The 21,102-nt window shown below is 38.3% G+C and overlaps 1 protein-coding gene across 1 annotated transcript; it reads left to right on the top strand.

The window, feature by feature from the left end:
* Nucleotides 1–1,753: 1,753 nt before the first annotated feature.
* Nucleotides 1,754–21,073, top strand: LOC127831831 (uncharacterized). Its single transcript, XM_052356903.1, has 7 exons — nucleotides 1,754–2,011; nucleotides 2,418–2,772; nucleotides 17,212–17,338; nucleotides 18,011–18,195; nucleotides 18,361–18,619; nucleotides 19,572–19,719; nucleotides 20,104–21,073. The coding sequence occupies exons 2-7, from the start codon at nucleotides 2,493–2,495 to the stop codon at nucleotides 20,998–21,000; spliced, it is 1,896 nt and encodes a 631-aa protein (XP_052212863.1). The 5' UTR covers nucleotides 1,754–2,011; nucleotides 2,418–2,492; the 3' UTR covers nucleotides 21,001–21,073.
* Nucleotides 21,074–21,102: the final 29 nt, after the last annotated feature.

Raw genomic sequence — 21,102 nt, 5'->3', positions numbered from 1 at the left:
TGAGAAAGAAACCGTAACTTGTGTGGATGATCACAAAAACAATAAACAGGCAAAAAACTATCGTACACATTTATTATCGTGTATTTGGCACATATTCAAACAGCGAAGTTCGCGTAAGTTTTCCCGCCATTTTTTTCAAATACCTGCCAACGTAAATTCTGATTGGAATTTACTATCTGCATGCGCTTATGATATTCTTTCGATAAATCTGTGATCATGATTATGTACAAGATAATACTATCGACGAGCCACCCAATTACCCGTTTGGATAACAGATTATACGGTTAGTGACTAATACCATAAAAAGGAAACTTTGCAAGATAACTTAAAAGATAACAAGACTCAAACATAAACATATCAAGTAGAATGAAATGAATTGAGTGCATTTTAATCATGGGAGATGTTGGGAAATATATATAGGGGCCGTGCTCTGTGAAAAAGGGGTTTAATGCATGTGCGTTAATTGTCGTCCCAGATAAGCATGTGAAGTCCGCACAGGCTAATCAGGGACGACCCATTCCGCTTTTGTGTTTTTTTTTCGTTTACAGAAAGTCTCTTCCTAGTGAAAATCCAGTTAAGGCGGAAAGTTTTGACCCTAATTAGCCTGTGCGGATTCCACATGCTAATCTGGGACGATACTTAACGCACATGCTTTTAATCCCCTTTTCACAGAGCACGGCTACTTTATGATATTATAGAGAAAAACATTGTATTGCAGACGTCGCATACTAAACACCAATGTTGCTTTCTTTCATACGTGCCCTGAAACTGAAAATAAATTGAATAGCTTCCATAAATGAATTTTTTTTTTACTCGTACCATCATTTTTATAAGCCTCGCTTTGGGAAAACGGGGCTTAATGTATGTACGTAACGTCTCGTCCCTGTGAAGTCCGCACAGGCTAATCAGGAACGACACTTTCTGCTTTAATGAAATGTTTCGTTTAAATGTGATGTCTTCTAAACGAACATCCATTCTAGGCGGGACAGGCTAATCACTGACGACACTTTACGCACATGCATTAAATCTCGTTTTTTTCCAGAGCGCCTATGTACATGTGTGTCAGATTAAGTTAATGAGAAGAACATGAGGTGAGCGATCATGTACCATATATGAAATAAGCGCGCTTTTTCGCTAAATTGCATTTTTCGCACAGCATGCGCATATGATGACGTGAGCTTTCCTTCTATAACTGCAGTTTACATTTTAACAACTGCATCATTATGCTCATTATTCAAAGTCAAAGAGACATTGCAATGCAATTTGATGCTATTTCGGACAGCTGTCACGCGTTGTATCGTGTGATTAACGCTATGCGACGTAACGTCAGCCTAAACGCTTCAAACGTTCCTTTGTTTCGCTGCACAAAATGTGTAGACGTTGAGGACAATACGTGATTAATCGATTGTCAACCACTGATGGTCTCATCTGAATGTGTCTTGCTTGATGAATTAATATCCTATATCGAACTTTCGTTTCTTCTCATTAGAAGGACGGTTTTGGAAACATTATCTACAGGAAAGTGTTTTAAATCAAGTCAACGTTTTCGCGTGTGATTACAATGTTTCAACTTGTAATTGAAATTCAGATTTTAATTGGTTGTCGATAAGAAACAGTGTTTCACCAAATAGTGCTCGTAATTGGTTTGCAATTTAAATGGGTGCAAACGGAATTACAAAAAAAAAAAAGAAAGGTAGCAGATGGTAACACTTAAGTACGAGTGCCGGTGTCGTGTGCACTTTACCTGCATTATCAATCAGTGACTAATTGAGAAGTCAGGGCGTTTAATGGGCTTATCGGTAGCCGTTATCGCCCGCTGATAGTCGAAGATGGTGTATGGACGTCTGTTTGTTTTCATAAGCAAACACAGCCCCGCACATTTGATAAACTGACGGCGTATATCAGTTGACAGTGTTGGCTGTCAAAAACAGGCTGTTGAGGAATTTCGAACAGTCATTAGTTATGTCTGTTGGCCGATGACGACATAGGAATTCGGGTTAGATCATGCGGTGTTGGTATCTGTGTTTTTAAATTGATAAAATAATGTAGTACATGGATTTTCAAGTTCGTTATTTTAACGCGTATTGGTGCAATATTAAAGATTTTATGTCATTTATTAGACAGACCGATGGTTTGTTTATTGTAACAGCTGTATATACCGATGACAGTAACCCTGAGCTATAAACATGTAGATGTCAAGCGTAAAAAACACACACGAACAAACGCATGTAATTCCGTGGTGCTACTGACGTTATTTAAACACGATCAGGTGTTCGGCTTTAATTTTACAAGTTTGGTAACACAATACGTGATTAGTACGTTAGTCTAGTGATTAAACAATCGACAGCTCAGTGAGCATTCATTGTTAATGTTATTTCGGATTACGCACACATTTACGGAAATAAATTAATTTATAGGAGGCAAAACAATGCGTTTCGAAACCAGAAAAACCGCGCAAAACGAGCGCTCGCCAATTAGCCACTAACGACAGCATGGCAGATCCCACCACAATAAACGTTCAAAAAATACTTTTACAACACACTCAACGTAGACTGGATCGCTTAATGAAATTACTCAGCGCTGCGCATCTATCAAAACCGACGCAATCCAGCCAACCAGTAATGTTTGAAGAATTAGTTCGCCGGTCGCTCATTGGGGACATGTTGAATACCGGATTTTCCACCGGGCCATTTGGACTTACATCATCTGCAATGCAGTCTCCGACGACGCCAGAAACGGAAACGGAAGTGCAATTATCAGCAACATGCGATGGTAAGCAGGCTTTGTTTATGTTTCTCATGGACATGTGTTTCTGTGTATATGTTTTTAGGTCTGACCGACTAGGAACCGGAAATGATACAATACCGGTACTCTGTGATTATTAACGGGCTTTCTTTTGTTTGTTTTTTTGCATTTTTTAAACGAACGTTAATATATTATGGATATTACGGGACCTTTTCACGTTTTGGTAAATTGCCAAAATTTAAAAAAAGTTCCAGATTCGCAAATTTTCTAAAATATCCATTCTATGTATCTTTTGATGATTTAAAAACCTGAACATTATTAAGCCTTGCAACGCAAAACGATTGAATAATTTTGAGATTTCTGTTGTTGTCATTATATTTTGTGAAACTACGAGGATTGCGTATATAAAGTATAAAATACATCATTCATGGTATAAGCACGGATGGCCAAGTGATCTAAGCGTTAGACTTTTACTCCAGGGGTCATTGGTTCGAGCCCAGTTGAGGGTTACTTTTTTCTTTCTTTAATTTTATTCTTGTGTTTTTTTTGTTTGTTTTTTATAATATATCACGTGTCACCTTCTAATAACATGTATAATGGCAATAAAGTGCATTACTATCAGAGTAATAAGACACAGCACAAATAAGGCTTCATGCTGGGTTTTATTTCTCTTTAAGTAATGCAGATGAACATCGCTTCTGTATATTAATGACCTAGTAACTGATGAAACTATTTTTTTAAAACGTGAAATATTATGTGATAATCAGATCGATAACATAAACTATTTAAATCTGCTAGTATATCCGATAAAAAAATATTTTTAGATCCAATGTTTTTACCTATATCAATATGAAGCATTTAATGACAAACTTCAATGCATACCAAAGTCTGCGAAAAGACGCCTTAAACTTTAACGCGTATATTTTATCTGAGACTCGTAACGTGCGTATGCAGAAGAGTTACAGGACAGTATCTGTTAATGAAGAATGACATTGGAGCTGCGATCTTCGTATGTCTTTTTTAATATTGTAGGACACTCACTATAAATATATATATGGACCGTGCTCTGTGAAAAGGGGGTTTAATTCACTTGCGTAAAAGGTCGTCCCAGATTAGCCTGTGCAGTCCGCAAGGCTAATCTGGGACGACACTTTTCGCCCATGCATTAAACCCCATTATCACAGAGCGCGGCTCATATGTCTGATGATTTTATAGATGGCGAAACCCCGGTCCTTGGATATTTTATGATGTGTGTTTATAGCAATACTAATTATGTTTATCTTTTATATTCGTACGTAGACAACTCATTTACTTTCTATTATTTGTATTCTTACTAGTATATTGAACATTGTTATGTTGTCCAACGCAGAAGGCTTGCCTTCTAGTAGGGTGGAACAAACGAGTGGACTAGCCACAGCACTCTACTAGTTTGTCAATTGATATTTCTTAAGTATAACATACACGTAACTGATCTTCTAAAGATTGTTGAATCTACCCTTTACATTCTTGCGCACCATAAGCTCAGTACATGTATTTATGGTCATCATAAAGGCGAACTCTTACGTAACCGCGTCACCAATCCAGCCCTCCAATAAAAGGCTTGTCAGTCATATAATATTGCTTATCGGATATGGGATCGATTGTTTCATTATTTTCGCGTTAGGAAGCTTGGGGTCGGGTGTGCGGGTGGGCCGGGTTCGGATTGGTCGACGTGGGTGCTCTTGTTTGGGTCTGCGCGCTGCGAAATGAAACAAAATAACATAGACTTTGAAGACTGACTCACACAGACAGTTAGAATACCTCCTCATATAATTGCTCGTAACACAGCAATCAGTCATATACAGTTATTACATATTTAGCTATTTAGATATTTTCTTTATAATATAATATGCAATGACCCCGTTATCTTTTGACATCTATTTATTTAATGCTTTCCGGTAGTTTATAGAGAAATATCAGGAAATTAAAAATGATAATTTCACTGTTTCAAACAGTGAAAATTATCAGTGAGAATTATCGATAATTTTCATTTTTTACTGTGAAATGACGTCATTTTTTGACGAAATGACGTCATTATCCCAGCAATTTTTTTGAGTTAAACTCTTAAACAATGTATATTAACTGTGAAAAATGCATTAAATAAAAAGAAAATTTGATTGATTCGGTGGATTATCGATTATAATTCACTCGTGATAATAGAAAATATATTTTTCACTCGTGGCTGTGCCACTCGTGAAAATATTATTTTCTATGATCACTCGTGAATTAAAATCGATAATCCACCGGATCCAACAAATATCCTCTGTATCACTCATCTGATGAGCCATATATGAAAGTTAAATCAGAATAACGTCGTAAAAACGGGAAAGGACTTTATGAAACAAACACACGCACACACACGCATAAACACACATACTAAGGCTTATTGTCACAAACTATCGTTAAATAAAGGTTCTGCTGCCACATTTCTGCGCTTTTTGCACTTTTTCCAAGGTACGTGTAGATTGCAAAAGTCACAGACTAAAGAAGCGTATAATTAATATAACAAATATGAAGACATTAAAGACTTCATACACAGTTTTGTATAATTGCTATTACAAGCCAAATACAAAAATAGAGAAACAGCGAATACCCTAATCGCCACACCACTTATACAGACCATTCGCCACATTACTTATACAGACCATTCGGCACATTACATATACCAATCAATCGCCACATTACTTATACAGACCATTCGCCTCACCACTTATACAGATCATTCGCCACATTACTTTTACAGACCAATCGCCACATTACTTATACAGATCAATTGCCTCATCACTTATACCGATCAATCGCCACATTACTTATACAGATCAATCGCCACATTACTTATACAGATCAATCGCCACATTACTTATACAGATCAATCGCCACATTACTTATACCAATTAATCATCACATTACTTATACCAATCAATCGCCACACCACTTATGCAGAACAATCGCCACACCACTTATACAGAGCAATCGTCACATTACTAATACAGAACAATCGCCACATTACTTATACAGATCAATCGCCACATTACTAATACAGAACAATCGCCACATTACTAATACAGATCAATCGCCACATTACTAATACAGATCAATCGCCACATTACTTATACAGATCAATCGCCACATTACTTATACCAATCAATCGCCACACCACTTATACATAATAATCGCCACATTACTAATACAGATCAATCGTCACATTACTTATACAGATCAATCGCCACATTACTTATACAGATCAATCGCCACATAACTAATACAGATCAATCGCCCAATCACTTATACCGATCAATCGCCACATTACTTATACAGATCAATCGCCACATTACTTATACAGATCAATCGCCACATTACTTATACAGATCAATCGCCACATTACTTATACCAATCAATCGCCACACCACTTATACATAATAATCGCCACATTACTAATACAGATCAATCGCCACATTACTTATACAGATCAATCGCCACATTACTTATACCGATCAATCGCCACATTACTTATACAGATCATTCGCCACATTACTTATACAGATCAATCGCCACATTACTTATACAGATCAATCGCCACACCACTTATACATAATAATCGCCACATTACTTATACAGATCAATCGCCACATTACTTATACCGATCAATCGCCACATTACTTATACAGATCAATCGCCACATTACTTATACAGATCATTCGCCACATTACTTATACCGATCAATCGCCACATTACTTATACAGATCAATCGCCACATTACTTATACAGATCAATCGCCACATTACTTATACAGATCAATCGCCACATTACTTATACCAATCAATCGCCATACCACTTATACATAATAATCGCCACATTAATTATACAGATCATTCGCCACATTACTTATACAGATCAATCGCCATATTACTTATACAGATCAATCGCCACATTACTTATACAGATCAATCGCCACATAACTAATACAGATCAATCGCCTCATTACTTATACAGATCAATCGCCTCATTACTTATACAGATCAATCGCCACATAACTAATACAGATCAATCGCCACATTACTTATACAGACCAATCGCCCAATCACTTATACCGATCAATCGCCACATTACTTATACAGATCAATCGCCACATTACTTATACAGATCAATCGCCACATTACTTATACAGATCAATCGCCACACCACTTATACATAATAATCGCCACATTACTTATACAGATCAATCGCCACATTACTTATACAGATCAATCGCCACATTACTTATACAGATCAATCGCCACATTACTTATACCAGTCAATCGCCACACCACTTATACAGAATACTCGCCAGATAACTAATACAGATCAATCGCCACATAACTAATACAGATCAATCGCCACATTACTTATACATATCAATCGCCACATTACTTATACAGATCAATCGCCACATTCCTTATACAGATCAATCGCCACATTACTTATACAGATCAATTGCCTCATTACTTATACAGATCAATCGCCTCATTACTTATACAGATCAATCGCCACATTACTTATACAGATCAATTGCCTCATTACTTATACAGATCAATCGCCACATTACTTATACAGATCAATCGCCACATTACTTATACAGATCAATCGCCTCATTACTTATACAGATCAATCGCCACATTACTTATACAGATCAATCGCCTCATTACTTATACAGATCAATCGCCTCATTACTTATACAGATCAATCGCCTCATTACTTATACATATCAATCGCCACATTACTTATACAGATTAATCGCCACATTACTTATACAGATCAATCGCCTCATTACTTATACAGATCAATCGTCACATTACTTATACATATCAATTGCCACATAACTAATACAGATCAATCGCCTCATTACTTATACATATCAATCGCCACATTACTTATACAGATCAATCGCCACATGACTTATACAGATCAATCGCCTCATTACTTATACATATCAATCGCCACATTACTTATACAGATCAATCGCCCAATCACTTATACCGATCAATCGCCACATTACTTATACAGATCAATCGCCACATTACTTATACAGATCAATCGCCACATTACTTATACAGATCAATCGCCACATTACTTATACCAATCAATCGCCACACCACTTATACATAATAATCGCCACATTACTAATACAGATCAATCGCCACATTACTTATACAGATCAATCGCCACATTACTTATACCGATCAATCGCCACATTACTTATACAGATCATTCGCCACATTACTTATACAGATCAATCGCCACATGACTTATACAGATCAATCGCCTCATTACTTATACATATCAATCGCCACATTACTTATTAGGGCTGTCACGATACGCCGTGAGCGTACCGCGGTATATCGTGGTACAGCAACACTGTATCGCGGTACGTACCGCGATATTATACAGAATATGTATCTGTAAAGAAAACAGTTTACAAACTTTATTAAACACAATAATCAGAAAACACGGGTATCATAGTATGACTTGAAACTGTAAAAGAAACTGTAATAAACTTGATAGAAGTAGTCATTGTTATTGTTATTGTTATTCGCGTCTTTTTCTAAAATGTCCGCCATGTTGTTTACAATAGCTGTGACTACGACCTGTGTAAATCGAACGCTTGAAGGGCATGTTTAAAATGCGGAGTCAGCAGGCCCAGTATTGAAAATCCGTAGCGTTCTGATTCTTCCTCGACTTATTCATAATCTTAAGATAACATGATTTGGAAGTGCCATGCTTTGAACGATCGATATTCTAAAGAAAGAAAATAAGAAATAGAGTAAACATCTTTTGGATAATTATGAACTTATTTGCAAAGGAAATCTAACCCAAATTCAAAAAAAGGTACGGACCCATACATTGCCGTATTTTAAACGTGAAAGTTAAACATCTACCAGTGGAAGCGCTTGCTTGACCTGGATATTAACGGATTATTTATTTAGCCCTTTTGAATCGCTTCTACAGTTTTCAAAACGATATCTATATCAAAATAATCATGTAATGTATTTATATATGTGCTAATATAATAATATTAAAAAAAACCGGTGCGGCAACGCCGTACCGCGGTGCGATTTTTTTCACGACATGCACCGCGATATACCGGTATACCGGTGAATCGTGACAGCCCTATTACTTATACAGATCAATCGCCCAATCACTTATACCGATCAATCGCCACATTACTTATACAGATCAATCGCCACATTACTTATACAGATCAATCGCCACATTACTTATACAGATCAATCGCCACATTACTTATACCAATCAATCGCCACACCACTTATACATAATAATCGCCACATTACTAATACAGATCAATCGCCACATTACTTATACAGATCAATCGCCACATTACTTATACCGATCAATCGCCACATTACTTATACAGATCATTCGCCACATTACTTATACAGATCAATCGCCACATTACTTATACAGATCAATCGCCACACCACTTATACATAATAATCGCCACATTACTTATACAGATCAATCGCCACATTACTTATACCGATCAATCGCCCAATCACTTATACCGATCAATCGCCACATGACTTATACAGATCAATCGCCTCATTACTTATACATATCAATCGCCACATTACTTATACAGATCAATCGCCCAATCACTTATACCGATCAATCGCCACATTACTTATACAGATCAATCGCCACATTACTTATACAGATCAATCGCCACATTACTTATACAGATCAATCGCCACATTACTTATACCAATCAATCGCCACACCACTTATACATAATAATCGCCACATTACTAATACAGATCAATCGCCACATTACTTATACAGATCAATCGCCACATTACTTATACCGATCAATCGCCACATTACTTATACAGATCATTCGCCACATTACTTATACAGATCAATCGCCACATTACTTATACAGATCAATCGCCACACCACTTATACATAATAATCGCCACATTACTTATACAGATCAATCGCCACATTACTTATACCGATCAATCGCCACATTACTTATACAGATCAATCGCCACATTACTTATACAGATCATTCGCCACATTACTTATACAGATCAATCGCCACATTACTTATACAGATCAATCGCCACATTACTTATACAGATCAATCGCCACATTACTTATACCAATCAATCGCCACACCACTTATACATAATAATCGCCACATTACTTATACAGATCATTCGCCACATTACTTATACAGATCAATCGCCACATTACTTATACAGATCAATCGCCACATTACTTATACAGATCAATCGCCACACCACTTATACATAATAATCGCCACATTACTTATACAGATCAATCGCCACATTACTTATACCGATCAATCGCCACATTACTTATACAGATCAATCGCCACATTACTTATACAGATCATTCGCCACATTACTTATACCGATCAATCGCCACATTACTTATACAGATCAATCGCCACATTACTTATACAGATCAATCGCCACATTACTTATACAGATCAATCGCCACATTACTTATACCAATCAATCGCCACACCACTTATACATAATAATCGCCACATTACTTATACAGATCATTCGCCACATTACTTATACAGATCAATCGCCACATTACTTATACAGATCAATCGCCACATTACTTATACAGATCAATCGCCACATTACTTATACAGATCGATCGCCACATAAGTAATACAGAACAATCGCCACATTACTTATACAGACCAATCGCCACATTACTTATACAGACCAATCGCCACATTACTTATACAGATCAATCGCCACATTACTTATGCAGATCAATCGCCACATTACTTATACAGATCATTCGCCACATTACTTATACAGATCAATTGCCACATTACTTACACAGATCAATCGCCTCATTACTTATACAGATCGATCGCCACATAACTAATACAGATCAATCGCCCCATCACTTATACAGATCAATGGCCACATACTTATACAGATCTAGGTCATAATACTCCAAAACAATTCTATATACGCCGAAACTTACACAATACTAATCATAAAACAGAAAAAAATTATTTCCCACACAAAAAACGTTGGGCCTCATCTTTATATGGAGCAGACCAAAAAATGTTTGAAGTTTAATTCATAAGGGACTGAATTGTATGAATGATGGTTTACTTATTCTTAAAACGGCACACTGTTTATGTTTGTGTACGGTATATATGGTAATAACAAATATGCGACATAACAAATGAACGCGGAGTACAGTTCATCGCCTCGCCCGTGGCCATTACGCTTGTCATCTGTCACATAAGTGGCGTTAATAACGTCAACACTATTGTTTTACACATAGTCATAGCCATCTAAACGTTACGGTGACGTGTTGCTTGAACAAAATCAACGCTTTAATGTCTTATTTTTAAGTACAGAATATTAATGAGAAAGACGAAGTATATCTGAAAATAAGAAAATAAACTAGTTGTTTCTGTCACTCACCACAACGAACTTATGTATTGTGCCCATCCTAAACGTTAGTTTGTATGAAATCGTGAGTTTAAAATTAATTTTTCTATATTAGAACGTAATTGTCGCACTAATTGTCACTCATAAGAATGTTGAGAGCAGATTATGAATATTTCAGCTATTGAATATCATTATTTAAAAGCATAAAAACTCTGTGTAGAAAAAGTAAACCAAACAAGTTTCGCCGATCTACATATCCTATTTTTCTAGTCAGTGCAAAGAAATAACTTATTTGTTTTGTCCTTTACTATAAATGGCGCCCAAATATAATAAACACGAAGTTTTGGTCCCTTCCTTTGGAAAGGTGCGTTGTTTTTGTCCTAATGAAGCATTAACGCTGACTGGCCTGTCTACCTGTTCTTGACACTTAAATGAACCCAATATTTTTTGTCAATTTGCTGTTGTTTTTTTCTTAGCCTAAATTAAGCTATATATAAAAAGGAATGTACGATACTGTTAACCCGAGGCTTTGAGATTTATGACAGTTGTTGCTTTTTAACCTATTTTCCAGTAAAACAGGTGTTCATCCATATTAACCCTTTGCATGCTGGGAAATTTGTCTTCTACAAAATATGTCGTCTGCTGAATTTCTATAATTAGCTTTTTCTTTAATTTTTTTCAAAGAACACTATCAGAATAGCAAACAGTTTGGATCCTGATGAGACGCCACGTTCTGTGGCGTCTCATCTGGATCCAAACTGTTTGCAAAGGCCTTCAAAATTCGGTTCCCGCACTGAAAGGGTTAATCCTTTTGCCATCTGGAAAGCTCACGCGTGAACGACACAAGATTGTCAGACGTACTTGTACAGGGAATAACTGTTGAATAAAAACTGTTGATTAAAGGAAGCCGTAAATTATTTGTCATCTAGTGATATTACAAAAGAAGACGGATGTCGTTTTTGCGAAAAAGTACCACAACTTAGTCGAAATAGTGACAAGAAACGCCAAAATGGCTCGATTACGAGACTTTCATGCTCTTTATATTTATAAAGTTTCCTCACCCACGCTTTTGGAGTTGTCGACGGACGGACGGGACGGACATGCCCCATCCCTCATCTAACAACCCAGCATCCCCTCCCCCAACAAAGAGAGATTACAGCAAATGTTGCACTTGATGGACCTGACTAGAACAGTTTTTCCCATTTTAAAGTAAATTACATTTTGAGTTTGAAGTAAAACGACCATACATTCAGAATTCAGATGACGATGTTACAATAGTTATTACTATTAAAGAGACCTTTTAACGTTTGGTAAATTGACAAAATTAAAAAATACTGAACATTAACCATGCTCTAAATATCCATTATATGCATCTTTTGACTAATAAAAAAACCTGAAAATTATAAAGCGTTGCAACGCGAAATGATTGGATAATTTGCAGAGTTCTGTTGTTGTCGTTTTATTTTGTGACACTACGAGGACTGCAGATATGAAGTATTAACGACATAATTCATTGTATGAGCATTGGTGGCCGAGTGGTCTTAGCTTTAGACTCTTACTTCAAGGTCAGTGGTTCGAGCCCATTTATTATATTTTTTTTCTTGAGCTTTTAAGATCCCATGTTCACATTTATCGATATACAGCATTTAATGACAAACTTCAATATCTGCAAAAATCTGTGAAAAGGTCCCTTTAAGTTTATTAAAATAAATTAATGCATAAAGCCCGCCTAATTACCACGTGCCTATAAATTCTGTATCCGACGAATATTGACGCGAATTATAATTTACTAAAATGGTAACCTGTAATGCATAGACACAATTTAAAAGAAAAAGTTGGGTGTGTAGGTATAGATATTTAGTTTCTTAATATTGCCCTTTGAATATAGTAAACACAATAAATAATCAACTTGTCTATTTCAAAACTAAATGAATACTAAAACATACATGGGCAATACATGTACCGGTATTCTTTGACATGTTTGCGTATTACATGCCAGCACAGAAACACTTATTTTTTTATAACAAAAGCAAGTTATTATTTAAAATATCTGAATGAAACATTAACACATCATATGTACGATTTGTATTGTTGTATGATCGTTGTCAAGTTTTTCATGCAGAAATATAAAAAAACATATGTGTACGACCGAGTTCCAGCCGAGGCCCTTAACCCGTTACCACTTAGATACGTATTTTGACGCATGCAGTCCCTTTGAAAGTTAAATTTAATGAAGACTTTTCTTACTAGATTCAAGTTTATATGGCTTCATTTCCTATCATTAGATACTGATGAGCAGCAAACAGCATAAAACCTGAACAGTCTGCGAGTTACTGTCAGGCTGTTCTGGTTTTATGCTGTGTGCACATAACCATTTTCTCTTTGCCTCTACGTGGGAAAGGTAAATTCTGGTTGCATACAAAATCGGAACTAGTGACAAAATAACGGCCGAGTCATGATGAGAAATCGTTCACGTGTGATATAGCTATGAACGCACGTGCATGATGTTTCTGTTTTTTTGTGGTAGTCGGATATAAAAATCTAAAAATACATTGATAAACAAATTTCAAATAAATAAAGAACAAACACAAATAAAAAAGTATCAAAATATTATACGCTTAATCAAGTAAACGAATGCGGGGTAATATTAACGACACGTCTAACGCTTGACTCGCCGTTTGACAAATGACGGTACGCTTCAACATTGACTGAGGTCATGCAATGAAAACCATTTCATTATCGCTCATACTTATAGTTATTAACTACGCGGAAAACATGAGAATCTATCAACTTGTCAATAATTACGCCCCACGGCAACAATTAAAAACATCCGCTGACGTTTTGGGTGTATTCGCTGACGAAATACACCAACGTTCACGTTAACGCTAACCAATCCACCATTTTGCTCAAGTGAATTCGTACGCTCTATTTAGAATTAAGCGCTTCGCGGTTACTCAAGATGTTGTGGTATTTGATAAAATAATTACTATTGTCTGTAAAACTATCACCATTGTGACAACGCACGCGAAATGTAGTTGGGCAGACCTGTTTCTATCTTGGAGTTATAATTGTCAAAATTACACGAATGTTACAAACGAATCCGCGGCGTCGAGTGTTGGTTAAGAAAGTAAAAATATCGAAGACTAACGAGCTTCTGAACGGGACAAGCGGTATGGACATAACAGCTAAAACTTTAAATGAAACCAGTACTGCCGACCATATTGTGACAGATCACAGTTTGAACAGCACACAAATTACTGAAACGGAACAAGTGATCACGGGTATACGTAACGCTAACGGAATTACCACAACATCGTCTCTATTGGACGTACAGCAAGCACCACAGATAACAACGGTTGTTCCAGAAGCCTCTACGAACTCGGAAGCGAAGAAACGGAGAACCGTTCTTACAACTGTTAGTCCGTTTAAAAATGTTGATCATGCGGAAATAATAACGACCACTCGGGAAGAAGTGGTGACTACTATTCGAAGTCAAATAGACAACAGTAACTTAAATGTGAACGATGTACCCACAGGAACAAATCAAGACATTGGTGTGCACACTTCTAGTGAATCTGCTACAAACGCAACCGCGGATACAACAGTGCATCCAGCCGACACAGCCGTGGACAATAATCCCGGCGTCTCTGTTGTTATACAAGTTACAAGTGAGAATCAAGGCATACTGGACAAATCCAACCAGACCGAAATAATGGGCCAACCTCCGGACACTGTTCATGGAACTGAAACCAACATTGACCTTGTTAATGAAATGGGTCCGTTGGACGGAAGTACGAACATAACAGACCCTCTGTTAAGGGGAAGTTTGCGCCGCTTAAATCCCCCGGTTAATTTTCCGTCGCGAGCCGATTTAATGCTGAAAGACCTTAATCGTTTGGTGGACAAAATTAGACGCATGTGTGACCCAGGTAATATGAATACCATTGATGTTGTTGTAACGTCTCCGATGCAATAAGAACGCATGCTCGTATTGTCGAGTAATCAATTTTATTTGTGTGTGTGGAAAACTTCAGATGTCCACTGATGAATTTGATCCTATATATGCATCGCAGAATACGTCAGCCTGTTTATTGCGTGAAAAGTGTTAATTTAGTTTTTCGTGAACACATATAAGCAATACAATACAAACATGCATACTACTTTTGACAGAATATGCCTAACAGGTCTTGGTGTAACAGATGATTAGAAAGGGTTCGTGCTCATGTCTTTCTTTCTGATCAATCTCGTCAGCTTCCATCGTATTTTAATATCAACATGTGCGTGGTTGCTTAGGGCAGGCTTGCATAACTGGAGCCGTGTTATGGGACACTGGGCTTTCTGCATGTGCGTTAAGTGATTAGCCTGTGCAGTCCGAACAGGCTTATCAAGGACGACACTTTCCGCTTTTATGAAACTTAAATGATGTATCTTTTCTAAACGGAAGTCCAGTCTAGAGGTAAGTGTCGTCCCAGATTAGCCTGTGCGGACGTCACAGGCTAATCTGAGACGACACTCAAAGCACAAACATTAAGCCCAGTTTTCCCAGAACGAGACTCAATTGATCGGCGCTGATTGGCTGCGAGTTTCGCGTGTCAGCCAATGGCGTGGCTGACAGCCAGCGGCTTAACTTCCTTCAGACATAAAACTACATCAATCATTTTCGGCGTTAACAAATACGTTAACATGAAACTTATTTACACCACATTAAACCAATCCCCCATCATATTATAAATATATATTTGTTGATACATGTAACATGTAGGGCCGCTCCTTTAACTTAACGCTTTCCGCGACCTTTTGTTTACCGGTAGCTTTTGACTATGCACGATTTGGAAAAACTGTATTAAATGAACTATTAGTTGAGATTTTATATCAACAGTACTATTATTTGACTGGAATTTGTGTTTTGGTATTGGGAAGTAATTAGTAACATGGACGTTCTGTGTTTGAGCACACTGCTAGATGGACTGTTGTTTCGAGTCGGAGTGTCCGAAAGGTGACCTACATATACTTTAGGTTGATATAATATTATGCTTAATTACGAGTTACCCATGACGGTCACGGTACAACGGTTTCGAATGACAGAAATATGCATGATATATAAAAGGGGACAATCACGTGATAGTCAAGATAGCGACATGCACGCCGAGGCAGGTATTTTTTGCCGTTTTATATCCTATATTACTTGTATTATTTTTGTTTAAATGCCGCTCACTTTCCAGCCATATCGGCACGAAAGTTACTAGCGTTTATTTCGTATTTAATATTCTTTTTATATCTCGACTCGCTGCGAAATATCTTAGCAGGATGATTTTGTTACAGCTCCACGAAGAAAATTCGCGGAGATATAAAGCGAATTTTAATACGAAATAAACGTTAATCACCTTTTTACTGATATGGCTGGAAATTGAGCGTCAATTAAAAAATTACAAAAGTAATAAAGGGTTTAAAACGGTGAATATTAACTGTCTCGACATGGGCGTCGCCATCTTGGAGCTCTGTATATTGAACTCTGAAGATAATTCTCTATTTTGTGAAACAACAAACATCGTTTTACCATATACTGCAATTCGGAGAATTCAAATGGAACAAAAATGTTTATAATGTAATCGGTGTTTGTTTAATAAATCATATAGGGTTGACCTATACATAACTACCAGTAATAAGAAAAAAAAATTAATCTGGAATAATATGTACACGCAAATGTTAACAGATTTGATATTTATCCATATTTATCTGAATATGGACTGAAACATATGAACAATATTCATATCATTTAAACATGATGACAGAGCGTTTATACACTTTCGCTTCAAGACTAAACATGCATCTACTGTATACGGTCCACTTTAGGTTAGTATAAACGTTGGGGAACTTGACTTAGAATCAGAGTCGTTAACGCTTTCATACTCATTGAATTAATTCAGAAATGAGTTCTATAGACGCTTAGCAGCGCTCTTAATTCTGTTTCCAGACATTCAAGGGAGGGACCGGCCTTGCTGCAACCAGGCTGTGCGCTGTTTTGAGGATTTTCCTAAGTTGGTCGGGGATGACTTGGACAATTCAGTTCAGGGCTCATTCGCCTTCGCTTCCGCCTGCAGGTAAGGGGTTATTGACGTCTGTGGCACGAGCAGAGCAGCAACAATTGAGCGGGAAATCTGGGTGTCATTCATATGCGTTAAGTGTCGTCCAAGATTAACATGTGGAAGCTAATTAGCGACGGCACATTTTGTTGTTGTTTTTTTTTATGGAATATTTCGTTAAAAGGGAGTCTCTTCTAAACGACATTCCAGTTTAGGCGGAAAGTTTCGTCCCAGATTAACCTGCGCGGAGCGCCCTTACGCACATGCATGAAGCCCTGTTTTCCCAGAACGAGGCTTAATTTACTGTTGTCACTAATTCAATCAACTGAGAATACGTTCCTAGATATTGGTTTGGCGCATGCGCGTTAGACATCACATTATAATAATTATGTTGTTGTTGTTTTTCTTAGGAAAACTGTTACATGACTTGGCTGGATTCAATACCGCATTTTTAACGCCTTTCTTAATTGCATGTATATGGATATTTCGATATTATAGACACCATTGGCCTTTCTCTTTAATCATGTCTTTTTGTAGACTTTTGTATTTTTGAAATGCATAAAAATATCTGCAAATAACAATTTCACGGTACATGTGCAAAGATGTGCTTAGTATTTTTATCTTGAAAAAAAAGCTAATCGCATACAACGTTATGCAAAATGCCCAACTACGTAAAACTTATTTCGACAGGAAGCTGGGGTCGGAGTTAAAGCGTGACAAGCTATGCGTACAGAATGCGCTGTCGTCGTGTGGCGGCCTCAACCGCAATCTTATACAGCGACGCTTCGATACGCGGGTCAATAACATCTACAGCCAGTACAACCGCTACTGTTTGCCGACCACGACGGCAGTAACCACTTCTGAGCCGGCAACAAGTACGTAGAGACGATTTTCTTATGATATATTTATTCAAAAGTCTTGCCTGATCTGTTGATGCCCGTATTGCGGGTACAAGTAAAACAGATTAAACGCACTGAGAAACTCTGCATCAGTAGCCATTCTTAATAGTGAGTAATATTTTCTCATCTTTTGAACTTCAGCACCAACCTCCGCGCCGGTAGTACCCACGACTAAGACGCTTCCCCCGGAAGCTCCAAGCCCTATCGATCCACCAACAGGCGGTCCGCCGTTCAGCGCCCCCGCCGACGGAAGCGGGGGTCGCGAAATCGCCCACACACATGATATAGACTCGCCAGGCGCGTCGTCGGCAATCATCGCGGGGGTGGTGACCGGTGGTGTCATCCTGGCTCTCGTTCTCATCATTGCCGTCGTCTTGTGGTGCAGGCATAAACGAAACAGGTACGGTCATTTGTTGTATGCGTCTCAATATGTGCCTCGCTCTGGGAAAACTGGACCTAGATTCTGGGACGGCGATTGCATTTAGCCCAGTTTTCCCAGAACGAGCCGAATATAATGCTCCTCGTGACTAAACATATTTTTCTAGCGATGTTGGCACAGTTGACGCTGAGGTCTTGAATTAGGTGATATGACTTGACCGGGAGAGGGTAGGGATCATTAGAGACCTGCGCTCATCAAAACCGTTGAGTCCATCGATTAATTAGCTCGCTACTTTTTATTGATCTCACTTTTCCTCAAGTTTTGTGTTACTATTATATTTTGCAAATAAACACGTAGCTGCGTAAGAGCGACACACAGTATCTATCAATAAACTAGGGTAAAATGATGGGCCGTGCTCTGTGAAAATGGGGTTAAATGCATGGGCGTAAAGTGTCGTCCCAGATTAGCCTGTGCAGTGGCAAAGGCTTATCAGGGACGACACTTTCCGCCTAGACTAGATTTTTGCTAAGAAGAGACTGTCTTTATACGAAAAATATCATAAAAGCGGAAAGTGTCGTCCCTGATTAGCATATGCGGACTGCACAGGCAAATCTGGGACGACACTTTACGCACATGCATTTAACCCCCCTTTTCACAGAGCACGGCCCATTTATTTTCGCTGGAAATTTCGTGGTTTAAAAAACGACATTCGTGGAAACGTACATTCATGGTTATCTGATTTTTTTTGGAAGAATTAATAAATATGGTCATTTCCGATTTGTTTGTGTTTAAGTCGAGGGTTTGTCAACCCGCGCAGTATTTAAAAAGTGCAACTAGTTTACACGTCTCTGCAGTGCGGTTGTGTTTTCTGCTTTCGCATAAACGCTATAGCGGAACTTCATGCAATGACTTGAAGCCCATGTGATAATAAGACCAGCCTTATGACGTGACATGTTTTAACATATTCTTGCAGGCACGCTTCCGGTAGCTCCTCAGACAGCGCAGGCGTATTCTTCCAAAAGCGTCCTAACACATCGGCCAACCAGCACAGGAACAACAACAACAAACCCAACCTAGATCGGCAACTCTCGGACCTCTACGCGGAAATAGACGAAGCGATGGTGAGCGCTTACTAATACGTTACATTTGTCTTTGTTGTTTAATTGTAAGTTACTTGTGTTTTGGTCACAATCATGTATTTGTTTTTTGTTTGTTTTGGTGTAAAAACATTAAGCCCAACTAAAGATATACTTGTTCAGTCTAACCTCGTTATTTACAAGTTATCGGGGCCGACAAAAATACTTTGGACTGCATGGGTTCGAAATAACGATACTTCGAAATATCGGAGTTAAAATTTATCATCGAATTTCTTATTGAATGTTAAAGAAACAAATCGAAACCGGAAACTACTTCGAAATAATTAGGAATTCGGGTCATTTGTGTTCGAAATAACGTTGATCTGATGTTCATGGTGAAATTTCACTCAACTAGTTTGCGTGTTTTAGGTGAACCCTGGATATAAACCCCCAGTGCCCGGATCGCTGTCACTTCCTGGGTACATACATCCGGTGAGCGACGACGACTCCGGCTCCTCCTACACCCCGGCACCTACTTCCGGTCGGGCTGCTATAACGACACGGGGACAGCTGAGTTATGGCCCTATACTCGCAGCCAACGCCCGAAAAATCAGCGACGTGGTGACTCCTTACCACACAACTACCATAACTACTGACGCGGATTTGAACAGAATGAAGCGAAACGAGATGCGCAGTTCTGACATTAGCTTGCCCCCAAGGTTTCTGTCAAGGGATCTCAACAGAGGATCAGCAGAGCGTATAACTGATCTAGATGAGGAGAGCGTTCAGGATGATTATGAGCTCCCGATCAGCGCAAACGCCTCTCTGAAATACGCATCGCTAGACAACGAACCGGAACCGCCTCCCAGCACGCCGGCCCCGGCTGTACCGTCTGCTGAATCCACACCGAACACACAGGCCAAGCACAAGAAAATGGCGGTGAAAGTATTGCCGTCGAACCCTTTACCGCACGTATCCGCAACTTCAAATTCAACGTCGGGGGCCACATCGAGCACACCAGCTAGCGGCCCGGTGCCAACGCCACGCAAGAGAGCCGACATGAACAGCGATAGCTCCAAATCGGAAACAGACGAACAAGCTCAAACTACAATCAATCATAATTCTCGAATATCTCAATCGTTGTCGACCAATGACAGAGTGACCCAGATGAAAGATAGCGAGAAAGCGTCTGTCAGTCGAGACTCGTGCGTGTCAGAATCGAGCGCGAAGTCAAGCCACCATTACTACGTTCTGGAAAAAGACGAAAACGACAGAAAGGACGACTTTGACTATGCAAACTCAATAAGCCCTGGACAACTTGTGTAAATACTCAATTGACTTCAAACAGATGTTGTACATGTACATTGCGCTTATTTAATAAATATTTACAATACATTTACTATATAAAATATGTGTTTTTATTTATAT

The sequence above is a fragment of the Dreissena polymorpha genome, chromosome 5 (assembly GCF_020536995.1).
Source record: "Dreissena polymorpha isolate Duluth1 chromosome 5, UMN_Dpol_1.0, whole genome shotgun sequence".
NCBI lineage: Eukaryota > Metazoa > Mollusca > Bivalvia > Myida > Dreissenidae > Dreissena > Dreissena polymorpha.
The sequence above is the reverse complement of the archived record's forward strand: the minus strand, read 5'-3'. Positions and strand labels throughout refer to the sequence as shown.

Coding starts and splice junctions, on each gene's coding strand:
- LOC127831831 (XM_052356903.1), top strand. CDS start 2,493: ATGGCAGATCCCACCACAATAAACGTTCAAAAAATACTTTTACAACAC. Junction 2,773..17,211: donor ATTATCAGCAACATGCGATG/GTAAGCAGGCTT, acceptor TTCTGTTTCCAG/ACATTCAAGGGAGGGACCGG. Junction 18,196..18,360: donor CACTTCTGAGCCGGCAACAA/GTACGTAGAGAC, acceptor TTTGAACTTCAG/CACCAACCTCCGCGCCGGTA.